Source organism: Dipodomys merriami, unplaced genomic scaffold, assembly GCF_024711535.1.
Source record: "Dipodomys merriami isolate MVZ:Mamm:240054 unplaced genomic scaffold, mDipMer1.0.p SCAF_28, whole genome shotgun sequence".
Classification (NCBI taxonomy): Eukaryota; Metazoa; Chordata; class Mammalia; order Rodentia; family Heteromyidae; genus Dipodomys; species Dipodomys merriami.
In genome coordinates this window covers 13,920,418-13,941,975 of record NW_027204270.1, presented here as the reverse complement: position 1 = coordinate 13,941,975, position 21,558 = coordinate 13,920,418, and the positions used below count along the sequence as shown (strand labels likewise).

The 21,558-nt window shown below is 55.1% G+C and overlaps 1 protein-coding gene across 1 annotated transcript in view; it reads right to left on the bottom strand.

The window, feature by feature from the left end:
• Myom3 (myomesin 3) overlaps nucleotides 1-21,558 on the bottom strand; it is a 43,900-nt gene that overhangs the window by 22,207 nt on the left and 135 nt on the right. The window contains exons 2-15 of the mRNA XM_070037633.1: nucleotides 17,541-17,718; nucleotides 17,225-17,305; nucleotides 15,591-15,744; nucleotides 14,843-15,000; nucleotides 10,875-10,970; nucleotides 8,932-9,020; nucleotides 7,053-7,097; nucleotides 6,501-6,641; nucleotides 5,101-5,262; nucleotides 4,173-4,314; nucleotides 3,671-3,870; nucleotides 3,114-3,167; nucleotides 2,634-2,761; nucleotides 1,330-1,513 (exon numbers count right to left, since the gene is read on the bottom strand). Of these exons, the coding sequence (XP_069893734.1) occupies nucleotides 1,330-1,513; nucleotides 2,634-2,761; nucleotides 3,114-3,167; nucleotides 3,671-3,870; nucleotides 4,173-4,314; nucleotides 5,101-5,262; nucleotides 6,501-6,641; nucleotides 7,053-7,097; nucleotides 8,932-9,020; nucleotides 10,875-10,970; nucleotides 14,843-15,000; nucleotides 15,591-15,744; nucleotides 17,225-17,305; nucleotides 17,541-17,701 (1,795 nt within the window). The 5' untranslated portion in view covers nucleotides 17,702-17,718. The remainder of the gene's footprint in view (nucleotides 1-1,329; nucleotides 1,514-2,633; nucleotides 2,762-3,113; nucleotides 3,168-3,670; nucleotides 3,871-4,172; nucleotides 4,315-5,100; nucleotides 5,263-6,500; nucleotides 6,642-7,052; nucleotides 7,098-8,931; nucleotides 9,021-10,874; nucleotides 10,971-14,842; nucleotides 15,001-15,590; nucleotides 15,745-17,224; nucleotides 17,306-17,540; nucleotides 17,719-21,558) is intronic.

The window sequence follows — 21,558 nt, the reverse complement described above, 5'->3', positions numbered from 1 at the left end:
TGATTGATTGGGTGGATGGATGGCAGGTGCCATGATCTTTCTCGTTCTTTTTGCTTATCAAACTCTTTATACATCCATTGGTGACCCTTGTCTTCCCTTTGTCCCAGATGTGGGATTTCTCCAGTCTTCTTTCTTTCAATCCACTCTTTCTGTTACCCCTAAAGGTCCTGCCTAACTCACGCCTTCAACTCACACCTCTCTGCAGGCATTACCTGTAGTCCTGCCTTCTCTCCCCCAAATTCTAGAGCCTTCCTTTCCTTTCCCTTTGGATACCTCTTTTGTGTTCTAGTGGTTCAGAGTTCAGAGTTGATAAGGAAAGGGCTGAATGCAGCGTCTATCCAACATAAACACAGTATTCACTAAAGCCTGCTCTGAGCCAGACATTGTCCTGGCCCAAGATACACAAACTGAGAAATGGATTTGATGTCTTGAGCTCAGGAGGGTCCTGTCACTGAGACTGGCCCCTGAGTTTGAGGAACGCAGTGGCAAGGACAGCTATGTGGAAGGGAGAGGCTGGGTGGGGGGGAGGCCCTTCAGGGAGCTCATGGGCCCAGGGGACTGGCTTCTACCTCGGGCAAAGAGCTTGAGCAGAGAGGAGCTATGGCAAATAGTGGCCCAAAGATCTGGAAATGACGAATTTCAGAAGAGTTCATGACCTGGGGGAATGTTTGCAAGACAGTGCTAATGTTTACAGGTAGAATTCAAAGCTCTACTGATGGCCTGAACATACATTGCGAAAGGCGCATTGATGTATGGAGGCAGAAACAGGAGGCCAGGTGCTGAGCATGGTGTCCCTGGTGGGAGGAATCAGGGGAGCTGCTCAGTGACCCTTAGAAATGAAGGACTCTTAGGCACACTGAGCTCCTGGGCTGGGCTCAGGCAGTGTCACCTGTGAGCTGTTGATCTGGGAATAATGGGCATACATCCCTTAGCTCACTTTCCAGAGAAATAGTATGATTATCTTTTTGTTGTTGTTGTTTGGTGCCAGTCCTGGGGCTTGAACTCAGAGCCTGAGCACTGTCCCTGACTTTGATGCTCAAGGCTAGCACTCTTACCACTTGAGCTTCATTCCTAGAATGTTTTTGGTGTGGCTGGCTTTGAACCATCATCCTCAGACCTCAGCCTCCTGAGCAGTTAGGATTACAGGCGTGAGCCACTGGCATCCAGCTAAGAAATATGATTTCTGATGCCATATATCTTACTGCTTTTCAGCTTCATGACTGGTAGAAGGAATCAAGATAAGGAAGAGGGCTTGCTCCCTCCCCAACAACCTGGGATGACAACTTGGCCCAAGCCGCTTCCTGCCCCAGTCCCCACATTGCCTGGTACCTGGCCCGCCCTTCAGGGAGACGGGATGGCTGGGCTCCGAGGGGTCGCTCATGCCATACTGGTTCACAGCTCGCACTCTGAAGACATACGACTTCCCCTTCTCCAGGTCTAGAAGGGCGAACCGTGGCGACTTCACAGGGGTTTCTGGGCTGATGGCTTCCCAGGTGCCGCTACCTATGACTGACTGCAAGAGGATAGTGGGATGGAAGGAACTAAGGGCTCAGAGAAGTTGGGAAACTGGCTTGGGATCACACAGCAGAAGCCAGGATTCGAACTTTCCCTCTGTGTGTGTGGGGGGTGGGGTGGGGGGGGTGGGTGTACTGGCCTGGAGCTTGAACTCAGGGCATTGTGCTGTCTAGGATGGGACTCTACCACTTGAGCCACAGTTCTACTTCTGGCTTTTTGGTAATTAATTGAAGTCTCATGACTCTCCTACCTGGGCTGGCTTCAAACCATGATCCTCAGATCTTAGTCTCCTGAGTATCAGTATAGGTGTATATCCACTAGTGCCCAACTTAGCCAATTTTAACTTGAACCCATACTTTCTTCTACTCTGCCTTTGCCTCTTTGCCTTGGATCCATGGTACAGAGCCCCAACTCCTAGTTGAGAGCCTCTTCCTAGTTCTGGACATGTCCTGTGACCCCAATTGGCCTCCCAAACAGGCCCTGAGCCACTGTGAGACCTGACACCCTCGCCTTGGGCAGGGGGTACTCCACAGCACCTCTCCACGCTGTGCATTTTCTTTCTTTCTTTCTTTCTTTCTTTCTTTCTTTTTTTTTTTTTGGTCAGTTGCGGGGCTTGAACTCTGGGCCTGGGCGCTGTCCCTCAGCTCTTCAGCTCAAGGAGAGTGTTCTACCACTTGAGCCACAGCGCCACTTCTGGTTTTCTGGTGGTTTATTGGAGATAGGAGTCTCACGGTCTTTCCTGCCCGGGCTGGCTTTGAACTGCGATCCTCAGATCTCAGCCTCCTGAGTAGCTAGGATTACAGGTGTGAGCCACTGGCACCTGGCCATGCTGTGCATTTTCTATCAAGACTCGGGGACTGCCATCCAGATATGACAGGAGTTGGGCTGTGGGCGTGGCTTGGCGGTAGAGAGCCTGGCTCTCAGGTTGGAGGTCACCACGCCAAAGGTCATTTTATCCTTCTACCTGCCTCTGGGTGGAGCCACTGCTCAGGCCCTTCCAGGAATGCCCTCTTCTCTGGAGGCCCCCGGGGGGCTTCTCAGCACCCTGTATTTTCCACCCCCTGCGTCCCAGAAGAGTCTATTGCTCAGGATCCCTCAGGGTTCTGGGGTTCTGGTACCTTCTCCAGGGTGTACGTCAGTGGGGCTTTGCCACGGGGCCTCGGCTCCTCCCAGCTCAGAACTGCATAGGCCTCTCGGATCTCACTTGCGTGGACATTGGTTGGGGGTGAGGGGATGGTCACGGCATCTGGAACCAGTCACCAGGGCTGAGGTGGGTGGGTGGGTCCTCGGGACCCCTGATCCACAGAGGAGGAACTGGGCCTGGAGCAGGGCAGGGACTCACCCCAGGGTATGCAGCAGCAAGGCCAGGCTGAGCTGGGACCAGAGCTCTGCTCCCTGGACGCTCAACTGAGGTTTTCCTTGCTGGCCGCCTTCTCCACGAACCCCACAGCCAGATGGTCATGGTGACCCCAGCACCCGGTGACCCTCACCTCCCCACACCTGGAGCATGGACCGCTTCTCTGCTTGTCTGCCTGTGCCCTCCAGTTCTAGAGCTGTGAAGGGGCTGGTGTGGAAGGGAGGCTCTGGGTCCCACTTACCTTCAAAGTCCTCTGTGCTGACGGTGATCTTGCTGCCCAGGTCAAAGGGGATTTCTGGGGGGAAAGGAGGGAGGTGCAGGGGGTTCAGTGTCCTGCCCTACCAGCCCTGGCCCTGCCCTCTTGCCATGTGGCTTCAGGCAGGTGGCCTCTGGCCCAGCTTTCTGGGGCGTACAAAGTGGGGCTCTGCTGCTCTCAAGTCCTGAGAGAGGCTCTCTCTGTTGGAGCAGATGCGGACAGAGAGGAAGAACCATGTCCATGTGTATAACGGAGTTGGGGCCAACCCAAGCCCCCGAAAAGTGCTGTGTTCCCACAGTTCTCTGTGCGGTGTTAGTGATCTCCATCAGGCTAGGGGTTCCTAGGACAGGATGGTGCCACCTCCATCAGGCGATGACTTCCTGGGGGCTGGGTTATGTTTCTTAGGGCTTCCTAAGGGTGGGGGTATGAGTCCCCACCCCCCTCCTTAGAATGGGGTCCAGCCCCCTGTCTTCTGAGTGAGGTGGTTCTGAGCATGCTCAGACCGCTGCCCTAGCCTGTCTCTTCAGGGCCTCTGCTCTCACCTGTGCTGCCCCGGAGAGCGTCAGGGGCACACGTGACCACGGCTTCCGAGGCTTTGGAGGGGAGGCTGCTGCCGGCCCTGCTGACCGCCCTCACACGGAATCGGTAGCGCTGGCCTTCCACGAGGCCTTGGATTGGACACCGACACGTCCCCCCGGGGGCCTCATGGCAGGACAGCCACTCCTCAGTGTCACCCTGGCACCTGTGAGAGACAGGCCCTGGTGGTCAGCCCCGCCCATGCTTCGTGCCTTCCCAGTCTGAGCTCTGTAGGGCCACTGCCTGCCCAGCTAATTAAAGTCGGCCAATTCAAAGCCTGTCCTGTCCCGTGGAGAGGCGTGGCTTCCCACTGCCCACCGACACAAGGCTCACTGCCTCTCTTGGAACTTGCAGGGCCATGGAGCCCAGGCACGCCCCCCCGCCCCCTTTCCTGTGGCCATCCCTCAGGTCCCCACGGCCACACAGCATTCTATCCTGAGGGATCTGCCACCCCAGGGCCAGACTCACAGCTCGATGGTGTAGCTGGTGATAGGGCTGCCCCGCGTGTCGCTGGGCGGGGTCCAGGTCAGTAGGAGGCAGTCTCGGTTCACATCCAGGCACTGGACATTGAGTGGGGAGCCTGGGGCTCCTGGCTTCTCAGCTGCAGCATCTGAAACCCAGGATGGGGTGGGAGGATATTCCTCAGCCTGGAGCTGCTGGGGAACCTGGCTCCCCCTCCCCCTCAGCTTCTGCCCAATATTCCCCGCCCCTCCCAGCCCTCTTGGAGGATGAGGGACTCAACTTGACCTCAAGTACTAGGGCCTGATTAATAGCCATACACCTGCCTCCCAACAGAAAAAGCTTGGGGATTCTATTCATTTGGGCCCCATTTTATACCAAGCACCTAAAGAGCCCCAGAGCAATCTCCACTTTGTAGATGGGGAAACTGAGTCACCGAGGTAAAGCGATGTGTTCAAAGTCACCCAGCTTAGTGAAGCCATCAAACCAAGATTAGAACACGGATGGGTTCAGAGGCCAAGAGGCAGGGCTGAGAATGTGGCTTAGTGGTAGAGTGCTTGCCTAGCATGCATGAAGCCTTGAATTCAATTCCTCAGTACCACATACACAGAATAAGCTGGAAGTGGTGCTGTGACTCAAGTGGTAGAGTGCTAGCCTTGAGCAAAAGAAGCTCAGGGACAGCACCCAGGCCCTGAGTTCAAATCCCAGAACTGGCAAAAAAAAAAAAAAAAGCCAAGAGGCAGAATTCACCCAATGACCAGAGTCCTTCAGCCCCCACAGGTGGCCTTCCATTCCCTTGGGACATGTCCTTTGGGGGCGTTATGGGAGTCTTTAGAGAGACTCTTACCCACAATCTCATCTGATAGCTGAGGACAGGTCCTGAGGGTAGGAGGCCCCACAGAAAGTACCGCCCTCCCCTCCCTATCTCCCCCCTCACCTCTCACAAACACATAGGTGCTCTGCTCCTGGTTCCCAGAGGGCGTGGCCACGCGCACCCTGTAGAACCCCTCGTCCTCCTTATAGGCCCAGGACACCTTCAGGGACGCCTGGCGGTCTGCGTAGAGGATTTGCCGAAGAGCGGAGGACCTCAACAACCGGCCTGTGCAGGGCGGGAGGGGGGTCAGTGTGGTTTGTGGGTGATCTTGGCCGCATCTGGAGTTCTGCGCTGGACACGGAGAGGGCTGCTATGGCTGCCACCTGGGGCTCAGCATGGACCCAGGCCAGGTGGGGTGGGGGGGGCTTCCTGGGTAATTCTTCTGGGAGAAAGCTGGAGGAAGGGACAGGCCTGGGGAAGGGGGGTCGGCCTGAAGCGGGGAGAGAGGGTTTAGGGAAATGGTTGGTGAGGTGAGAAACTGGGGGTTCATTGAGGAAGACTGATGGGGTCCCGTGTGAGGTCCCAGGGCTCATGGTAGACCAGGGGTTCCGTAAGGAGGCTTGGGGTTCAGAGGGCGGAGGAGAGAAACTCAGTGAAGCAAGTGGGTCTTGTTGGGGGTCAGTAAGGGGCTGGAATCTTGTTGAGAGAGTCAGGGGGTCTCAGTGAGGCCTGGCTAAGAGGCCAGCTGAGAAACTGAGGTCCCTGGGGTGGGGCATTGGTGGCCTGCGCCACCCCAGAGCTGTCCATTCTGTCCGTCCCACCCCGACGCTCCTCCTCCTGTCAGCACTTAATTCTGGACGATCTACAGGTCTGGAGAGCCATCTCAGCCTGGTCACTGCAGCTGTTTCTCAGGCTCCTGTTGACCTCTTGTGCCACTGCCTGCCCCCAGCAGGTGCAGCCACCCGCGGGGCGGGGGGGGAGGCGGGGAGGTGGGAGGAGTTGTACTCCTTGTCTTTTGGCTGCAGGCCTGGTCACGACGGATAGAGCCGGACCAGCCCTCCTTCTCCTTGGCCAGGCCACTTCTTCTTGCCTTCGCTGTGTGTCCCGCGCCAGCCCTTTCCTGTGACATCCCTTGGATCCTCTAGGCAGTTCTTTGCCTTGTCTTCCTGCTAGCTGAGTCTGAGAAACTCCTGCGTTAGCCACAGGGCCTGTGTGGCCGTGTGTGCTGTCCTGCCTTGCAGCCTCGGCCTCGGGTTCAATGCCATCATCAGTGTGGCCACTGCGGCCTGAACAGACCCTCCCCTGGTGGTGGCCACAATCATGCTGGGAGCTGTCTCTGCCTCCTTTAGGACATGCCCTGGCTGGGCCTGACCCCAGTCCAATGCTCGGTGCCCTGTGGTTGGCTGGTGACCTCCTTTGGGTGGGCTCCATGTCTTTCCTAGGGGCTCTGGTCCCTCCCTGGCTTGGAGTTGTGCTTTAAAGGGAGGTGCTTTTGAAGGCCGGGGGCAAGGCCACCATCTCACCATCTCGGAGCCACTGGATGCTCGTCTCCGCGTCTGACACATCCTCAGAGAACAAACAGGACAGGCAGAAGGGCTCCTTCTCTCGGGCGAAGACGGGCTTCAGCACTGATGTGAATTCCACCGTGGGGCCAAACATGGATCCTGGGGTAGGGACAGAAATTCAGGGTCGAAGCCTGAGACTCCAGCCTGGGCCTCCCCTGAGGCCTCCCCATAGGGCAAGACTGGCAATTCCCAAAGGGGTTTTTGGACCAGGAAAGGGGATCCAGGCCTTGGGAGGGGGAAGAGCTCATCCAGGTGTAAACCACAGAAGCCCCAAAGGGGAACTGCCCGAAGGTCAAGCCCATTGTCCCTTTGGCTTTGTCTTCCTAGCCCAGTTCTATTCTAAGGACACCCAATGGCTGGTGCAGCTCAGGCGTAAGTCTGCAAGTCAGCAGCTCACAAGTGATGTCCCTAAGTGGACAGCACCTCATGACACCATCTGGGAAGGGCTATGGGGCCGGAGCTGCCTAGGAGCCCTCCTCCCATTGGCCCGTTCCTCCCCTGCCCACTTACTTTTAAAGATCTCTGAATCGAAGCCCGCATCCTTCCCCAGGTAAGCTGAAAATCCAAAGCAAGTGGAGTTAGTGAAGGCTCAGCACCAGCCCTTCTACTAGATTTGGGGGCACAGAACCTTGGGTATGGGTTAAGTTCTGGTCTATCCATGACTCCAATGAACAAAGCCCTCAGCCAGAGGCTGATAGATAGTAGGTGCTCAATAAGTGCTTTTTTTCTTCCTTAGTCCCAGCTCACCACCAGGATCACATACTATTTTCCCAGCCTGGTCAGAGACTCTGGGTTTGCTGGTGGGATCAGCCACCGAAGCTGTCTGATAGCTTACAGGAGACGAGAACAGGAGCCCCAGGCACAGGTAAGAACAGCTGTCACACAGAGTGCTTACCTTGCACTGCAGTACCATAGGTAACTTTTCATATTGATGGGGAAACTGAGGCAGAGTCACCCAGCTAAACCCAGGGAATGGTTCTTCCTGAGCAAGGTTCTGAGGGGTCAGGAAGCAGCCCTGGGCAGCACCCCAGCAGTGGAGCTGCAACCAGTCCCGTGGTTGCCATGGAGATACGATTAGATGGGGATGGGAGTGGTACTGAGTGATGCTGGGGACAGGGAATCTGCTAGAGGGAGGATGGCTGACTGGTCCATGGAGCATTGGCTCTGATGGTGGGAAGGATGGGGATTGGGATGAAGGGAGGGAAGGATGGATGGACAGAGCGTTGCAGGGCCTGTGTATGACCTTGGGCTTGGCTCTGGCACAGAGCTCTGGGGCAGCTCAAATTTTGACATCAAGAACCTGGCCTGGCTGTGAGGACAGTTGCCTCTCAAGAGCTATTTGGGGAATAGAGCAGAGTTTAACAAGGGCCATCGGAGGTAGGGAGGGTGGGGCTGGAATACAGCCAGGCTGGAAGAGAGAGAGAGAGAGAGAGAGAGAGAGAGAGAGAGAGAGAGAGAGAGAGAGAGAGAGAGAGAGAGAGAGAGAGAGAGAGAGAGAGAGAGAGTCTCTGCCCCATCCTGGCCTTGGAGTTGAGTATGGGGAGTTATCTTCTCCAAGGGCCTGCTTTCTCTTTATCTCATTTAATTAGCACCCAGCAGTATAGCAGGCTCACCACCTGTACAGATGAGGAACCCACAGTTCAGAAAGTTGGGATGGCCTGCTCAGGCTCACGCAGCCAGCTGGAGCAGAGCCAGGCCTGGCTGATGGCCACGTCTCCGCCTGCTGTGGGCTGTGACTTCAGATGTCCACAGGGATAGTTCTAGGAGTTCCATACACACCAGAAGGCAAGAGGGTAGTGGAGCATCTGATGAGTGGGGAACGCATGGCCTTTGTCCCTGGGGGCCCTCAGCTGGGTGTAGAGTCACACCCGAGGGGTATGTTCCTGGAGACGGTCCCCAAGGTCGCCTTGGATAGTTGTCTAGGTTGTGGCCTGCACAGAGGTGTCTGTGGGGAGCGGGAGGGGGCTGCATCCACTCAGAGGAAAGTCCCCTCTTTCTGATCCATTGATCCCAGTTCACCCAAACGTAGGCACCCGATCCATGCCTGTCATGCCCCTGCAGACAGAGCGTGGAGTGACACGGAGCGATTGCTCAGGAAAGGCCAGTCTTCTCCTCTCTCTTCCTGCTTGTTTCAGACTCATCTCTGGGCAGTGGTTCCCGCCTCCCTCTGCCGGCTCTGCTGCCCAGGCTAGTCTGAGGGAGGAGACTCTCACTTGCTCCAAAGGCTTTCAGAGGAGCAAGAGTCTCTATGGCCATCCTGGTCCCCTATCTCAGCCCAGACCCCCTGAGCTGGGTCCTTCCTTGCCTCTGAGCACAGACTCAAGTCCTCACCTGCCTGTTGTGAGTGTGCTGTGGCCAGGTCTGGCCTGCTGGGTGCGGGTACACTTACTGCGGACCAGGACTTTGGCAAAGGAGGAGGCCTGGCCGTAGGCATTCTTCACCTTCACGGTGTAGGTGGCTGAGTCCTCCACGGTGCATCTGGAAAGGACAGAGGGAGCTGTCCTCCCAAGGCGCTGGGTGGCGTGGGAAACCCAGACGCCCCCTGTGTGTGGGAATGGCTGGGCAGAAAGGCAGTTTCCTGGTACAAGGGGGAGAGCCTGGGTACGAGCCCGGAAAAGCCCTGTATCTTTTTTTTCTTTTTCTTTTTGTCAGTTGTGGGGCTTGAACTCTGGGCCTGGGCGCTGTCCTTCAGCTCTTCAGCTCAAGGCTAGCACTCTACCACTTGAGCCACAGCACCACTTCCGGTTTTCTGGTGGTTAATTGGAGATAAGAGTCTCATGGACTTTCCTGTCTAGGCTGGCTTTGAACCACGATCCTCAGATCTCAGCCTCCTGAGTAGCTAGGATTACAGGTGTGAGCTGCCGGTGCCCAGCTTAAAGTCCTGTATCTTTAGAGAACTCTGCTTTGAGATCCTCTGGGGGAAAAATAATGCAAGATATAACAGCAGCCTAAACCAGCTGGGGTGGGGGAGGGAAGTGCTTTGAGAATATCATGTCCCACCTGGCATTATTGTTAGGGATTCTAGAGGATCACAGAGGTGAAGCAACTCGCCCAGAATCACACAGCAACTAGAATTCAGTCCAGCTTCAAGGTGACAAGCCCCTTCCCCCTGCCTGGTGTCAGAATTCATCCATTCCTCCCCTCCTCTCCCCTCCTCCCCCCCCTCCCCAGCTTCCTCCTCTTTCTCTTCCTCACACACAGACTTGATTTGCCAGGGCATGCTGCTAGTCTATGCCAGAGCCAGGCCTCACGCCCAGGTGTTAGGCTCAGGCCTGGGTCTCACCACAAGCCTGACCACTCCGTTATGTGCCTAGTGGAAGTTCTGGCCAGCTCCCTTCCCAAGCCATCTTGGTGATAAACAGTGCAGGTGGTAGGAGGTGCCCATTTGGCTGTCTGGTCACATGGTGGGGGAGGGGGCTTCTTGCTCCTCGGCCACCTCCCCCCCCCCTTGAGGCTCCTCAGCCCCATTTGTTCTCTCTGACTGAACACCTCCTTGCATTAGCCTCCTGTGCTAGGGTGTTTATGTCCACCTGCCCCAAATCCTGCTCAAACCTGAGGCTTGTGTCAGTTGGAGTGATAGAAAATTCCAGACACAGCTCTAGTCAAGTCCAGGCTCCACTTCACACTAGCTATGCCACTTCACTGAATGTTTGATTCATCAAACATTGGGGGGTGATGCCGGAGATCCAACTCAGGCAGGTGCTCTGCCACTGAGCTACAGCCCTGGTCCCAAACCTGTTTCTACTATAGGGCATTCACTCAGCCCCACACCCATCCCTTCTAGCTCATCTCCATGGCAACCAAAGGGGTCTATGCACAAGGCCCTGGTTTCCTTCTGGCTGTAAGGCACTGGCACAGGGTTTGGCCCCAGGGAGAAACAAGGGGGAAGGATTGTGCTGTACCTTCCCCTGTGGCCTCTCCACACTCTCCTCTTCCTTCCAAATCCCCACCAAGACTCACACCATCTCCTGAAAGAGAGAACTGTCCCTGCCACCAGCTTCCCTTGTGTGTGCGGGTACATGCATGTACTCACCATGTGTATAAGTGTGTGGCTCTTCTCTTTCCCAGCATGCCTTGTGTGGCTCTTCTCTTTCCCAGCATGCCTTGCTCAGCATTCTATCCTTCCTGCTAGTCTGAGTTCCAATTTCTAATCATGTATTTCAAGGCTGTGTGTGTGTGTGTGTGTGTGTGTGTGTGTAACAGCATTTCCTGGGTCCCACTCAGATTCACTTAAGGGAATAGCTTGGAGGAAGGGCGGAAGAGTTCAGGGTCCACTCTGATCTGGGGGTGCTGGCCTGGTGGTCCTGATTCCCTTCTGCTTCCCAGCCTCACCTCCTAATCTCCAGTGTCAGCAATCCATAGTTGTTGATGATCCGGAACTTTCCAGGGGGGAAGAGGCGAAGGTCAATCCGCACATCATCCTTGTACCTGTGGAGACACACGGCTATGGCGGTCAGCGGCTGAGCAGGAAGGGTGTGGAGTCTCGGGCCTGGATTCCAGCCTCAGCTTGCCTGCTCTTCCCCAGGCTGGAGCCCACTAAGCACTGTCGGCAGCACACAGGGTGGGCGTCATCTGGCTGCTATGCTGACTCATTTGCATGTTGCCCCTGTCCAGAGGCAGGCTGGGACCCCACCCTGCAGCTGGAGACCATGGAAGGGAGTCTCAGAAAGTGACTTTGAGGGCTGGGAAGGTGGCTCAATGGTAGAGCGATTGCCTTGCATGCTTGAGGCCATGGGTTCGATTCCTCAGCACCACATAAGCAAAAAAAAAACAACCTGGAAGTGGCGCTGTGGCTCAAGTGGTAGAGCACTAGCTTTGAGCTGAAGAGCTGAGGGACAGCATCCTGGCCCAGAGTTCAGGCCCACGACTGGACTAAAAAAAAAAAAAAAAGAAAGTGACTTTGAGAGTATGTCTCTCTGCCCCAGTGCTCGTGGTTGAGGCTGGAGAGCCGGGTATACCTTCCATTGCCAGTAGAGGGTGCTCCAGTGTCAGGGCGCTTCCATCCTTGGATCTGGATCCTCTGCTCCCTGTTTGTCTCCAGGGTTACCAAACAGGGCCACACCCACACAGCCCAAGGGGCCCTGAGTTGCTTGTGGGGAGGGCAGTGCCCCAAATGGGCACCCCATCTTTCCAGCTCACCTAGGTCTGGGGAGGGACAGGGATAGGGCCCTCATCCTACACCTGTCAAGAACATTCCAGACACCCTAGGCTGGCCTGGGCGGGACCTCCCACCGAGCCTCCAGCCTCATCCTGCCCTGCAGACAGGGCCTCAGCTCCTGTCTGCGGTCAGCCCATATGTGGCTGGAAAGTCCTGAGCACATCCCGTAATAGAACATTCAAGAAGACAACTGGAGTGGTTGGGAAGGGGTGGAACCTGGCTCAGAGAGGCCCTATAAAAATCACGGAAGGGAGGTTTTAAGATTATTTAGCTAAATTTATCTCAGTCTACCCCTCACCTCCTCGCATATATTTTTGATGTTTATTTTTGTGCCAGTCCTAGGGCTTGAACTCGGGGCCTGGGCTGTGTCCCTGAACATTTTTTTGTTTTTGTTTTTGTTTTTTTTTGCTCAAGGCTAGCGCTCTACCACTTAAGCCACAGCTCCACTTCCGGCTTTTTTCTTTTTGCTTATGTGGTGCTGAGGAATCGAACCCAGGGCCTCATGCATGCAAGGCAAGCGCTCTACCACTGAGCTACCTTCCCAGTCTCTCGCATATATTTTTGAGGTTTGAGTTTATTTTTGTGCCAGTCCTACGGATTGAACTCAGGGCCTGGGCTGTGTCCCTGAGCATTTTTTTTTTTTCTCAAGGCTGGGGCTCTGTCACTTAAGCCACAGCTCCACTTGCGGCTTTTTTGTAGTTTATTGGAGATTAGAGTCTTAGGGAGTTTCCTTCTCAGGCTGGCTTTGATCCACAATCCTCAGATCTCAGCTTCCTGATTAGTTAGGATTATAAGGTGAGCCACTAGTGCCCGATGATATTATACTTTTTATTTTTTAAGGGTGGTTGGCTGAGAGGTAGCTTCTAATAGGTGTCAGTTAGATTTGTGGCCATTTATGTGGCTACACAGTGACCCTCCCTTGTGAGGCCTGGGGCTGGGCGGAGCCCCTGCAGACTGGGATTTCTTACAGACCAATTTCCCAGGGGCCACCTTGGATGTGCCTGGGAAACTTTACCTTGCTTCTGACCCTGGACCAGGCAGGGGTGCTGCCAGCTCCTTCCATCCAGCTGGGCCCCAACTCTGAGCCTCTCTCTGGGTCCCTCTCAGTGTCTCCAATCCCCAGTGATCCAGCCGAGCACTTCCACTTCGCCTAGCTGCAGTGAGGTCTGTGTGCTGAGAGGACTGCATCCAGTAAGTGCTCAATAGTTGCTACCTGAGCACACTCGGTTTGGGAATCTGGGATCTTCCTCTGGACCTAGCGCTTCATCTCTATCTGGAATCCAAACCCAGGACGCTGCCTGGCCCTGCTGCAGGTGGTGGTAGGAAGCCAGTCCCAAGCTGGGGAGCAGGGTGCTACCTGAGTGGCTGGGGTTGGAGGGGCCTGGCCTTGGCTTCCCCCTGCTTCAGGAACGCTTGGCTTCATTGACGTGATCTCGTCGATGTTGGCAGAGGTGAAAACCAGTGCCCTTCCCAGGAGACTTCCATGAGTGATTTAGATGTGGGTGTCTGTGCCAGGGCTGGCTGGGCTTGGCCGCAGGGCTGGACAGCTGAGCCTTTGACTCCCACTTAGCCCTGGCCCGTGTTGGAAGCTGTCTTCCCACTGGGCCACTTATATGTAGGGACTGCCTTGGTCCCCACGGAAACCCAGAACCCTACATGGTGCCAGGCTCACTTCCGTGAACAAACACCAGTGCCAGTCACTTTCTGCTCTTTGGGCCAGTGAAGCACTGTGGGCTTGGAGGCAGGAACCCTGAGTTTTTAAATCCTGGTTCCCATGGGCTGGGTGACCTTAGACAAACCATACAAGCTCCCTGAGCCTCGGTAGTCCCACCTGTGAAATGGGGCTAAGAGTCTCCTTTCGTAAGTGGCCCAGAGGCTCATAAGGGACAAGTGGTCCAGGTCCAAGTCCGAGAGCCGCTTTCCCCTCTGTGTTCTTACCTACCTGTGCACTTGTTTTCTCGTTCCTGTTAAGACCATGAATGGGCTGCTCACCATCAAGATCTGACTCCTGTGGTGTCACTTCCTCCAAGAAGCCTCCCTGGATCCTCCACTTCCTTCCCTCTATCTCCTCTTTGATTTTAAATACGTGACTGTGAATATCTTTCTCTGTGTCCATGCTTCTCCAGGCTTCTCCTTGTTTGCTTCATTCCCGCATCTCTAGTGCCTGAGTCAAGGGCTAGGCTGGTGACACTCCTAGTAAATATTTGTGGGAACCCCTTCCTCCTTCCTCAAGGTGCCAGGCAATGGGCCCTAGGCCAGGGGAGATTGGCCAACACTGGTTCTACTAAGAGGAGAATAGTCTCCATCAGGGTGTGGCCACGCCCCTCTCTACCACACCTGCTCAGGGGCGCCCCCAGCTAGAGCTAGGAAAGTCTAGGGCTCTGCTGTAGACACATACCAGGAGAGGCCATCTGCTTGCCTGCCTGCCCACCTGCCCTCCTCCATCCCTCTCCCTCCCTCCCTCCCTCTTATCTTATTTGAGTCACAGCTTCATTCTGTAGTCCAGGCTGACCTTAATGTATAAATTCTCCTACCTCAACCTCTCAGGTGCTGGGATTACAGGCATGTACCTCTATACCTGGTTCTTTCCCAGCACAAGTTCTGAGAGCCTGTCATTTTGAAGTTAAATCCTAATCCCCTGCAACCTGAATAGAAGGTCCTGGACTCATTCATTCTACAGAATAGGAAACTGAGGCAGGACCAGTTCAGACTCCCGCCTGAGACCATGGGTTGAGTTAGTGGAAAGCAAGCGAGGCCTGAGACACAGGCTCTTTGCCCTAGCCCCTTCTTCCAGTGGGGCTCCATGCTCTCCACCTCCTCTCCCATCCCGTGGCCCCCGTCCTGCCTCTGCCAGCATCCCCTGACTCCAGAGAGGCGCAGCTCACAGCAGCTGCTTCTCCTGCCAGCGGCATGCTGTTTTTTAAACAAGGGCTGGCTCTGTCTTCCAGCCCCAAGCTGGCAGGGAGGTGGCTAAGAATAACCCAGGGCCTGAGGCTCCCCGGCAGCTGTTGCTCTATGGGGCTGGGGGTGGGGTAGGCGCAGTTTAGGGTCTGTGGGCCTGTGACTTTACTGTGCTGTAAGGAACTCAGATGTGGAGCACCAGGGGCAGGGCTGGGACCCTGCCTCCCACTGAGCATCTTACCAGGTGGCCTGGGGTGGCGGAGAGCCCTGCACGGTGCAGGTCAGCAGGACTGTGGTGTGCTCCCAGACAGCGTGTGAGCGCAGCGGGATCCAGAACCAGGGGCCCCGGCCAGAACACAGCTCGATCAGCTCCTTGGCCTCCCGAACCTTCTCCTCTGTCTGGAGGCAGGAACAGCCTATGAGCCAGGACCTCCTCTTCCTGCCTTAGCTCTAAGACGGAGACTCTGGAGTCAGACTGTGTGGGCCTGTCCTCACTGGCTGGGAGACAGTGTGGCCAAGTGGACAGAGCATAGGCTCTAGGACTCAGGCTCTGGCCTAGGAGTCAGGTCTGGCTCAGCTACTTATTAGCTGGCTGTGGGATCAAAGGAGAGCCTCAGTGTTCTTACCTGGAAGATGGGGATGATGATAGTGATTGCTTCACTCCCATCGGGTTGTGATGAGAATGATCAGTATTGAGAAATGTGGGAAATACTTATTGAAACACCCAGGGAAGTAGGATCTGGGGGAGGGGGAGAGGTCTGACTTGAGATTTGCAATGGTCAGCAGGAATAGCCTCCACCTCCCCTGAGAGCTGTGACCACCAATCTGAGTGACAGATTGGTTGAAGCTAAAGCTCAGGAACAGCGAGTCACCTGGCCCAGCTCACACAGCTAGAAAGGGTCAGGGTGCCAGGATTCACTCACAGAGCCCAGGTCCTTTCCTGGATGCCCCTGGGGAAGGGGGCTGTGGGGGCTCCCCGGCGCACCCACCTGCCTCCGCAGTGCCTTCCAGTCCCGGCTCTGGCGCAGCAGCCGCTGGGTCCGCAGGCAGCTGACCTCCGTCCTCTCCAGGTCGTTGCCAAAGCCTATCCGCTTCTGTCCGCGCTCCTCTAGATCCACAGCTTCCCGCCTCAGTTGACCTTCCCTGCCACAGCAGAGGCCACGGGAATTCCAACATGGCCTGGGGTGGCCTGGCCACCTCCATCCCATGCCCAACTCTGCCTGGGCGCTGTCCCTCAGCTCTTCAGCTCAAGGCGAGCGCTCTACCACTTGAGCCACAGTGCCACTTCCAGTTTTCGGAGTGCTTTATTGGAGATAAAAGCCTCCCAGACGTTCCTGCCTGGGAGGGCTTTGAACCATGATTCTCAGATCTCAGCCTCTTGCGTAGCTAGGATTATAGACAAGAGCCACCAGTGCCTGGTTCTCTTAGCTTTTTCTGTACAAGATTGGCACTCTACCACTTGAACCACAGCTTCATTTCTAGCTTTTTGTTGGTTAATTGAAGAATCTCACAAACTTTCCTACTCTGGGGGTTGGCTTTGAACCACAATCCTCCCATCTCAGGCTCCCGAGTAGCTAGGATTACAGGTGTGAGCCACTGGTGCCCTACACTTTCTGAGGATAAACACTGATTTGTGTCCAGGTACCTGGAAAGGGTCTGCCTACAGTGGGTGCCTAACATAGGCTTGGTTATTGGGAGAATTTGCAGGGCTCCTCTGCCAGCCTTTGGGGGCCTGTTTTCTTATGAAAGTGGTCAGGCACCAGGCACCAGTGGCTCACACCTGTAATCCTAGCTACTCAGGAGGCTGAGATCTGAGGATTGCTATTTGAAGCCAGCCTGGGCAGGAAAGTCCGTGAGATTTTTTTATTTTATCTATTTATTTATTTATTTATTTTGGTTCTAGTCATGGGGCCTGAACTCTGGGCCTGGGCGCTGTCCCTCAGCTCTTCAGCTGAAGGCTAGCGCTCTACCACTTGAGCCACAGCGCCACTTCTGGCTTTTTTCTTTTTGCTTATGTGGTGTGAGGAATCGAACCCAGGGCCTCATGCATGCAAGGCAAGCGCTCTACCACTGAGCCACCTTCCCAGCCCATCCATGAGACTCTTACCTCCAATTAACCCCAGAAAACTGCAAGTGGTGCTGTGGCTTAAGTGGTAGAACACTAGCCTTGAGCAAAAGAGCTCAGGGACAGCGCCCAAGTCCTGAGTTCAAGCCCTACTACAAACAACAACAACAAGAAGTGGTCAGGCAGGGAACTGAGGCTCAGTGACTCATATCACGACTGACTTGTCACAGGACCCTGATTCAGGGACCCCAACCCAGGGTCTTTCCTACATCCAGCCACGGTCTCTCTGGAGCCCTACTCAGAAGTCCTGTCTCTGTGGCCTGCTTCTGGCTTCCTCTCTCCTCCAGCCCTTCCTGCATGGCTGATGGTGTTGGCCCCTTGGGGACAATGCTCCCAGAGGACGGGTGTGTAAGCTTTGCGGGGAGACAGTTCTGGGCTTACACTCCTACCTGACTACTTTCCCTCCATGTGTAACTTCCAGCAAGTTCTTTAAGCTCCCATGGGAGCCCAGCTGTGAGGCAGGAAGGGGCCTCCTCCTGAGTCGGCCAGATGACTTACCAGGACCTCTCAGAGGAGGCTGTGAGGGCCAGGGCGGCGGCCAGGGCGTAGTCGGCGGCACTGAACTGATGTTCTTCCTCACTGCTCAAGAGAAGGGGTTGTTATGGCGGGTAGAGGGGGTCTGGCTGAGATTATAGGGCTGCGCTGCTTGACAGGGAACCGGAGGCCTCAAACTGAGGCCTCCAGGGAGCAAACCCGTGCCTCCCTCCTGAGGCTGGGGGTGATTCCTCCCCGTCAGACAGGGGTCTCCAGAGGGCTGAGCTGGGCCTCCTCCCACACAATGGGGCACGAAGGAGGGGGCCCTCCGTGCTCCCACCTGCTTCGGAAGGTCCTCCTCCGCACAGAGGAGCCCATGTGCAGGCTCTGCTGCCGCTCCTCCTTCTGCTCTTCCTCCTGCCGGTGTTCCAGCCTGTAGACCTGCATGGTCTGGGGGGCCTGGGACTCCCCAGCGCTTCCAGGGCCGTGGGGCAGAGTCATGGCTGCAAGACAACAACCTGGCAAGACCAGGGTACACGGTCATCCCATCGGGTGCCTCTCCCACGCTGTCTCTGGGAGGGTTTTGAGGGGAGGGGTTCTCTCTAGGGAGCACACAGAGAAGCCGAGGCTGGAGAGAGAGAACACCTGTCTGTGCTGAGCCTGGCTTCTCCACCCCCTCCCCAGTGCCTCTGCATCTAAGGAAGTGACCCCCCCTTCCCCCTCCCTGTTCAGGAGCAGATCCTTCCTGCCAGCCACTGCTGGCAGCAGCCAGCCTGGCCAGGCCATGCTGTCTGGGGTGTGGCCATCCCCTCCTGGCCTTAGCTTCCAGGCACTGAGCACTGATGTCCAAGGGTGGACTCTCCTTTGCATATGCCGACCCCTGACCCCGACCTGCACCCCGGGCTTCATTCCTGGCAGGGCCTCTCCCCGCCCCTGCCACTTAACTGCAGCTACGCTTTCAAGCCCCACCTGAGGATGCTACATTAGTTAGCTCGAGAGTTCAGGGTTACGCGTGGAGACGCAGGGCTGGTCCCGCAAATGGAATCCATCAGCCTCACTTTCGTCCTAGCTTACAGGAGTATGATCCTGGATTCCAGGACCTGGTTTTCTCCTCTGTAAAATGAGTCTGCTATCCGCCCAGGGCAGCCGTAAAGGTTAGGTGAGCTCCTGGTGCTTACGAAGTAGCACACAAGTGTCAGACATCTGCATTATTTCCCTAAGAGGGTGGAGATGAAGAGGGACAGCTCCTCTAGAACGTTCTCTCCTCTGATCCTTGCATGCTTCTCATCTGCACTTTACAAGTGCAGAAAACCCCTCCGTGTGCTGCTGTACCTGCAATCCTAGCTACGCAGGAGGCTGAGATTGAAGCTCACAGTTTGAAGCCAACCCAGGCAGGGAAGTCCAATTAATTAATTAATTAATTAATTAATCTCCAATTAATCTCCAATTAAGTACCAAAAAAGCCAGAAGAGGTGCTGTGGCTCAAAGTGATAGATGCAAACTTGAGCAACAAAGCTCAGGGACAGTGCCTGGGCCCGGAGTTCAGTTCCCCAAACCTGCACCAAACAAGCAAAATTCAAAAAACAAAAACAAGAACTCCGGAAACAAAAAACCCTCCCCTTACTAGTTATTTCAGATCTTTGCATGTGATAGATGTGACTTTTCCCCCCAGTACTTGGGATAGAACCTAGGGTTGTGCATGCCAGGAAGAAGCTTTAAGACTGAGCCATGCTCCCAGCCAACTATTTATCTGTCTATCCATCCACCCACCCACCCACCCATCCACCTATTTTTCTATCTATCTACCTATCTACCTATCTATCTATCTATCTATCTATCTATCTATCTATCTATCTATCTATCTATCTATCTATCCCAATATTAGGTTTGAACTTAGGGCTTCAGGATCTTGTTTTTTGGAATTTTTTTTGCTTAAGGCTGGCACTTTGCTATTTAAGCCACACCTCCACTCCCTTTTGCTTTTTTTGTTTGTTTTAGTTTTTGTCATTTGTGGGGCTTGAATTCTGGGCCTGGGCGCTGTCCCTCAGCTCTTCAGCTCAAGGCTAGTGCTCTACCACTTGAGCCACAGTGTCACTTCTGGTTTTCTGGTGATTAATTGGAGACAAGAGTCTCATGGACTTTCCTACCTGGGCTGGCTTTGAACTGTGATGTGTAGTTAGGATGATAGGCTGGGAGCTGTACTCAGCTCCCAGCTCTGTTGACCTCTAGGTCAAGTGCCTACTCAAGGCCAGGCAGGGTTGGGGACACAGTGGGCCACATGAACTTTCTTTAATGGAAGCACAAGTCACTCCTTTGTATTCCTGAATCTCAGGTCTGAGCTTCTTGAGACGCCCAGGAGACTTGGACCAGGTTGACCCACAACCTGGGGCAGAGAGAACTACAGAGACAGAGAGGCCAGCAGAGGGTGTGGGAGGCTCTGGGCTTGCGGCTGTGTGTGGGGTTTGCACTCAGTTCTTTCTGAGACCGGGGCCTCAGTGCCACTGCTGGGTTTGGGGGTGCCCTTTCTGATGACAAAGCTGCAGGACACTTGGTGGGTTCCCGAAATAGCTTTCACCTCCTCTAGTGGGGGATTCTGGCTGGCAGACTTCCTGCCTGGGAGAGCACAGAGGAGGAGAGATGACACCTCTGCCTCTCCAGAGGTGGCGGTGTGTGCATGTGCGTGTGCATGTGCGTGTGCATGTGTGCATGTGTGCCTGTATATGCATGTGTACACACATGCGAGTGTGCATACATGTGAGTATATACATGTGCACACGTATATGCATGTTGGGTGCACATACACACGGGTGTGTATAGCTGCACATGAATGTGCAAACATGTGTGAGCTTGCATGTATACCCATACATATACACATACACATATACACATGTGTATATGTGTATGTGCATATGTATGTGTGTACCTGTGCTTGTACACATGTACACGTTTTGCACATACGTATATGTGTGCATGTGTGTGTGTGCACCTGTATGTTTATGCACACATGTAGACTGTCTTTGGAATGCAGCACCTTGGGGAATTCTCTGTAAGCCCATGGTGAGGTGGGGAGCCCTCTGGTCCCCAGAAGGGCTGTTATAGGGCTTTTGGGACTCAGGCTGCTAGAGGCCAAACTACTGGTCATTCATTCCTTCCGAGTCCTGAAAGTTGGATCCCTTTGGGCATCCACTCAGAACAACAGGAAGGAGAGTGGGTTGCTACAGAGTAGTGGACACCAAGGGCTGCCCCCGATTCTGTGGGTTTCTTCCGACTCTCAGCGACACTAACGGTCACCCCTCCAGCTTTACTCTGACGCTGCCCAATGGAAGAGGCTACGTCTACACCCTGAGGAATAGCCAGCCCCGCCCATTGCATCCTCTCCTCCTCATGGCACAGGGCTTTGTGGGTTCCATCCTCGCTGGAGCAGGGCGAGGCTCTGCTGTCCTGGGACACAGTGGCTCCCGCAGCCAGGCTGGCCGTTGGCTGGCATTGGCTGGCATCCGTGCTGGCTCCCTGCCCCTGGGTGCTCCATCCTGATTAGCACAACGGAGCTGCCTGGCGCTTGTCCCCAGCCTCAAGGCTGGGAGCAGCCAGACCCCCACTTTAGAGGGTGAGCCATCAATGCTTTTTAAAGCACCAGTTGGCGTGTGGGATTAAGCAAGGACAAGTTTGCGGCCTCTGTTGCCCTTTTCCCACAGGCTGAGGTTTCCATGTGGGCCTGCCAAGAGGGGGGGTCAGCACCCCAGCCTTTGCTAAGCCCCCCACCCTAGGAAGTCCTCTCCCCCCACCCTAGGAAGTCCTCTCCCCCTTTTCTGGAGATCGAGAGTCGTGGCCAGCCAAGTCCTACAAAGAGTCGATGGCAGGGTCGCTGTGAAGGGTGGCCGCAGCCCGGGTGCATCCCACGTAGCCCAGAACAAGCTGTGGCTCCCTGGCACCCTGGGGGCTAGGGTGACATGACCCTGGTAGGTGAGGCAGAGCCTCAGTTTCCCAGTGGAGCTTCTGTTTCCTGCCAGTCAATCTCTGGGCTGGGGAAGTCCTCAGAATCCCAGGACAGTAGGTTGGCCAAGCAGGGCTTACCCAGCTTGCTGCAAGTCTGCTCGACTTGCCAGCTCACCCTAGTCCTGCTGATGGCTGCCCGGTGATGGCAGAAATGCCAGTGGTAGCATGTCCCCAAGGGCCATTTTTTTTTGGTGAAATTTCATATCACACAGGATTCAGCTCAGATAACCCAGGAACACAATGAAGATTGGGCTCTCTCTCTCTCTCTCTCTCTCTCTCTCTCTCTCTCTCTCTCTCTCTCTCTCTCTCTCTCTCTCTCTCTCTCACACACACACACACACACACACAGAAAGCTGAGATTT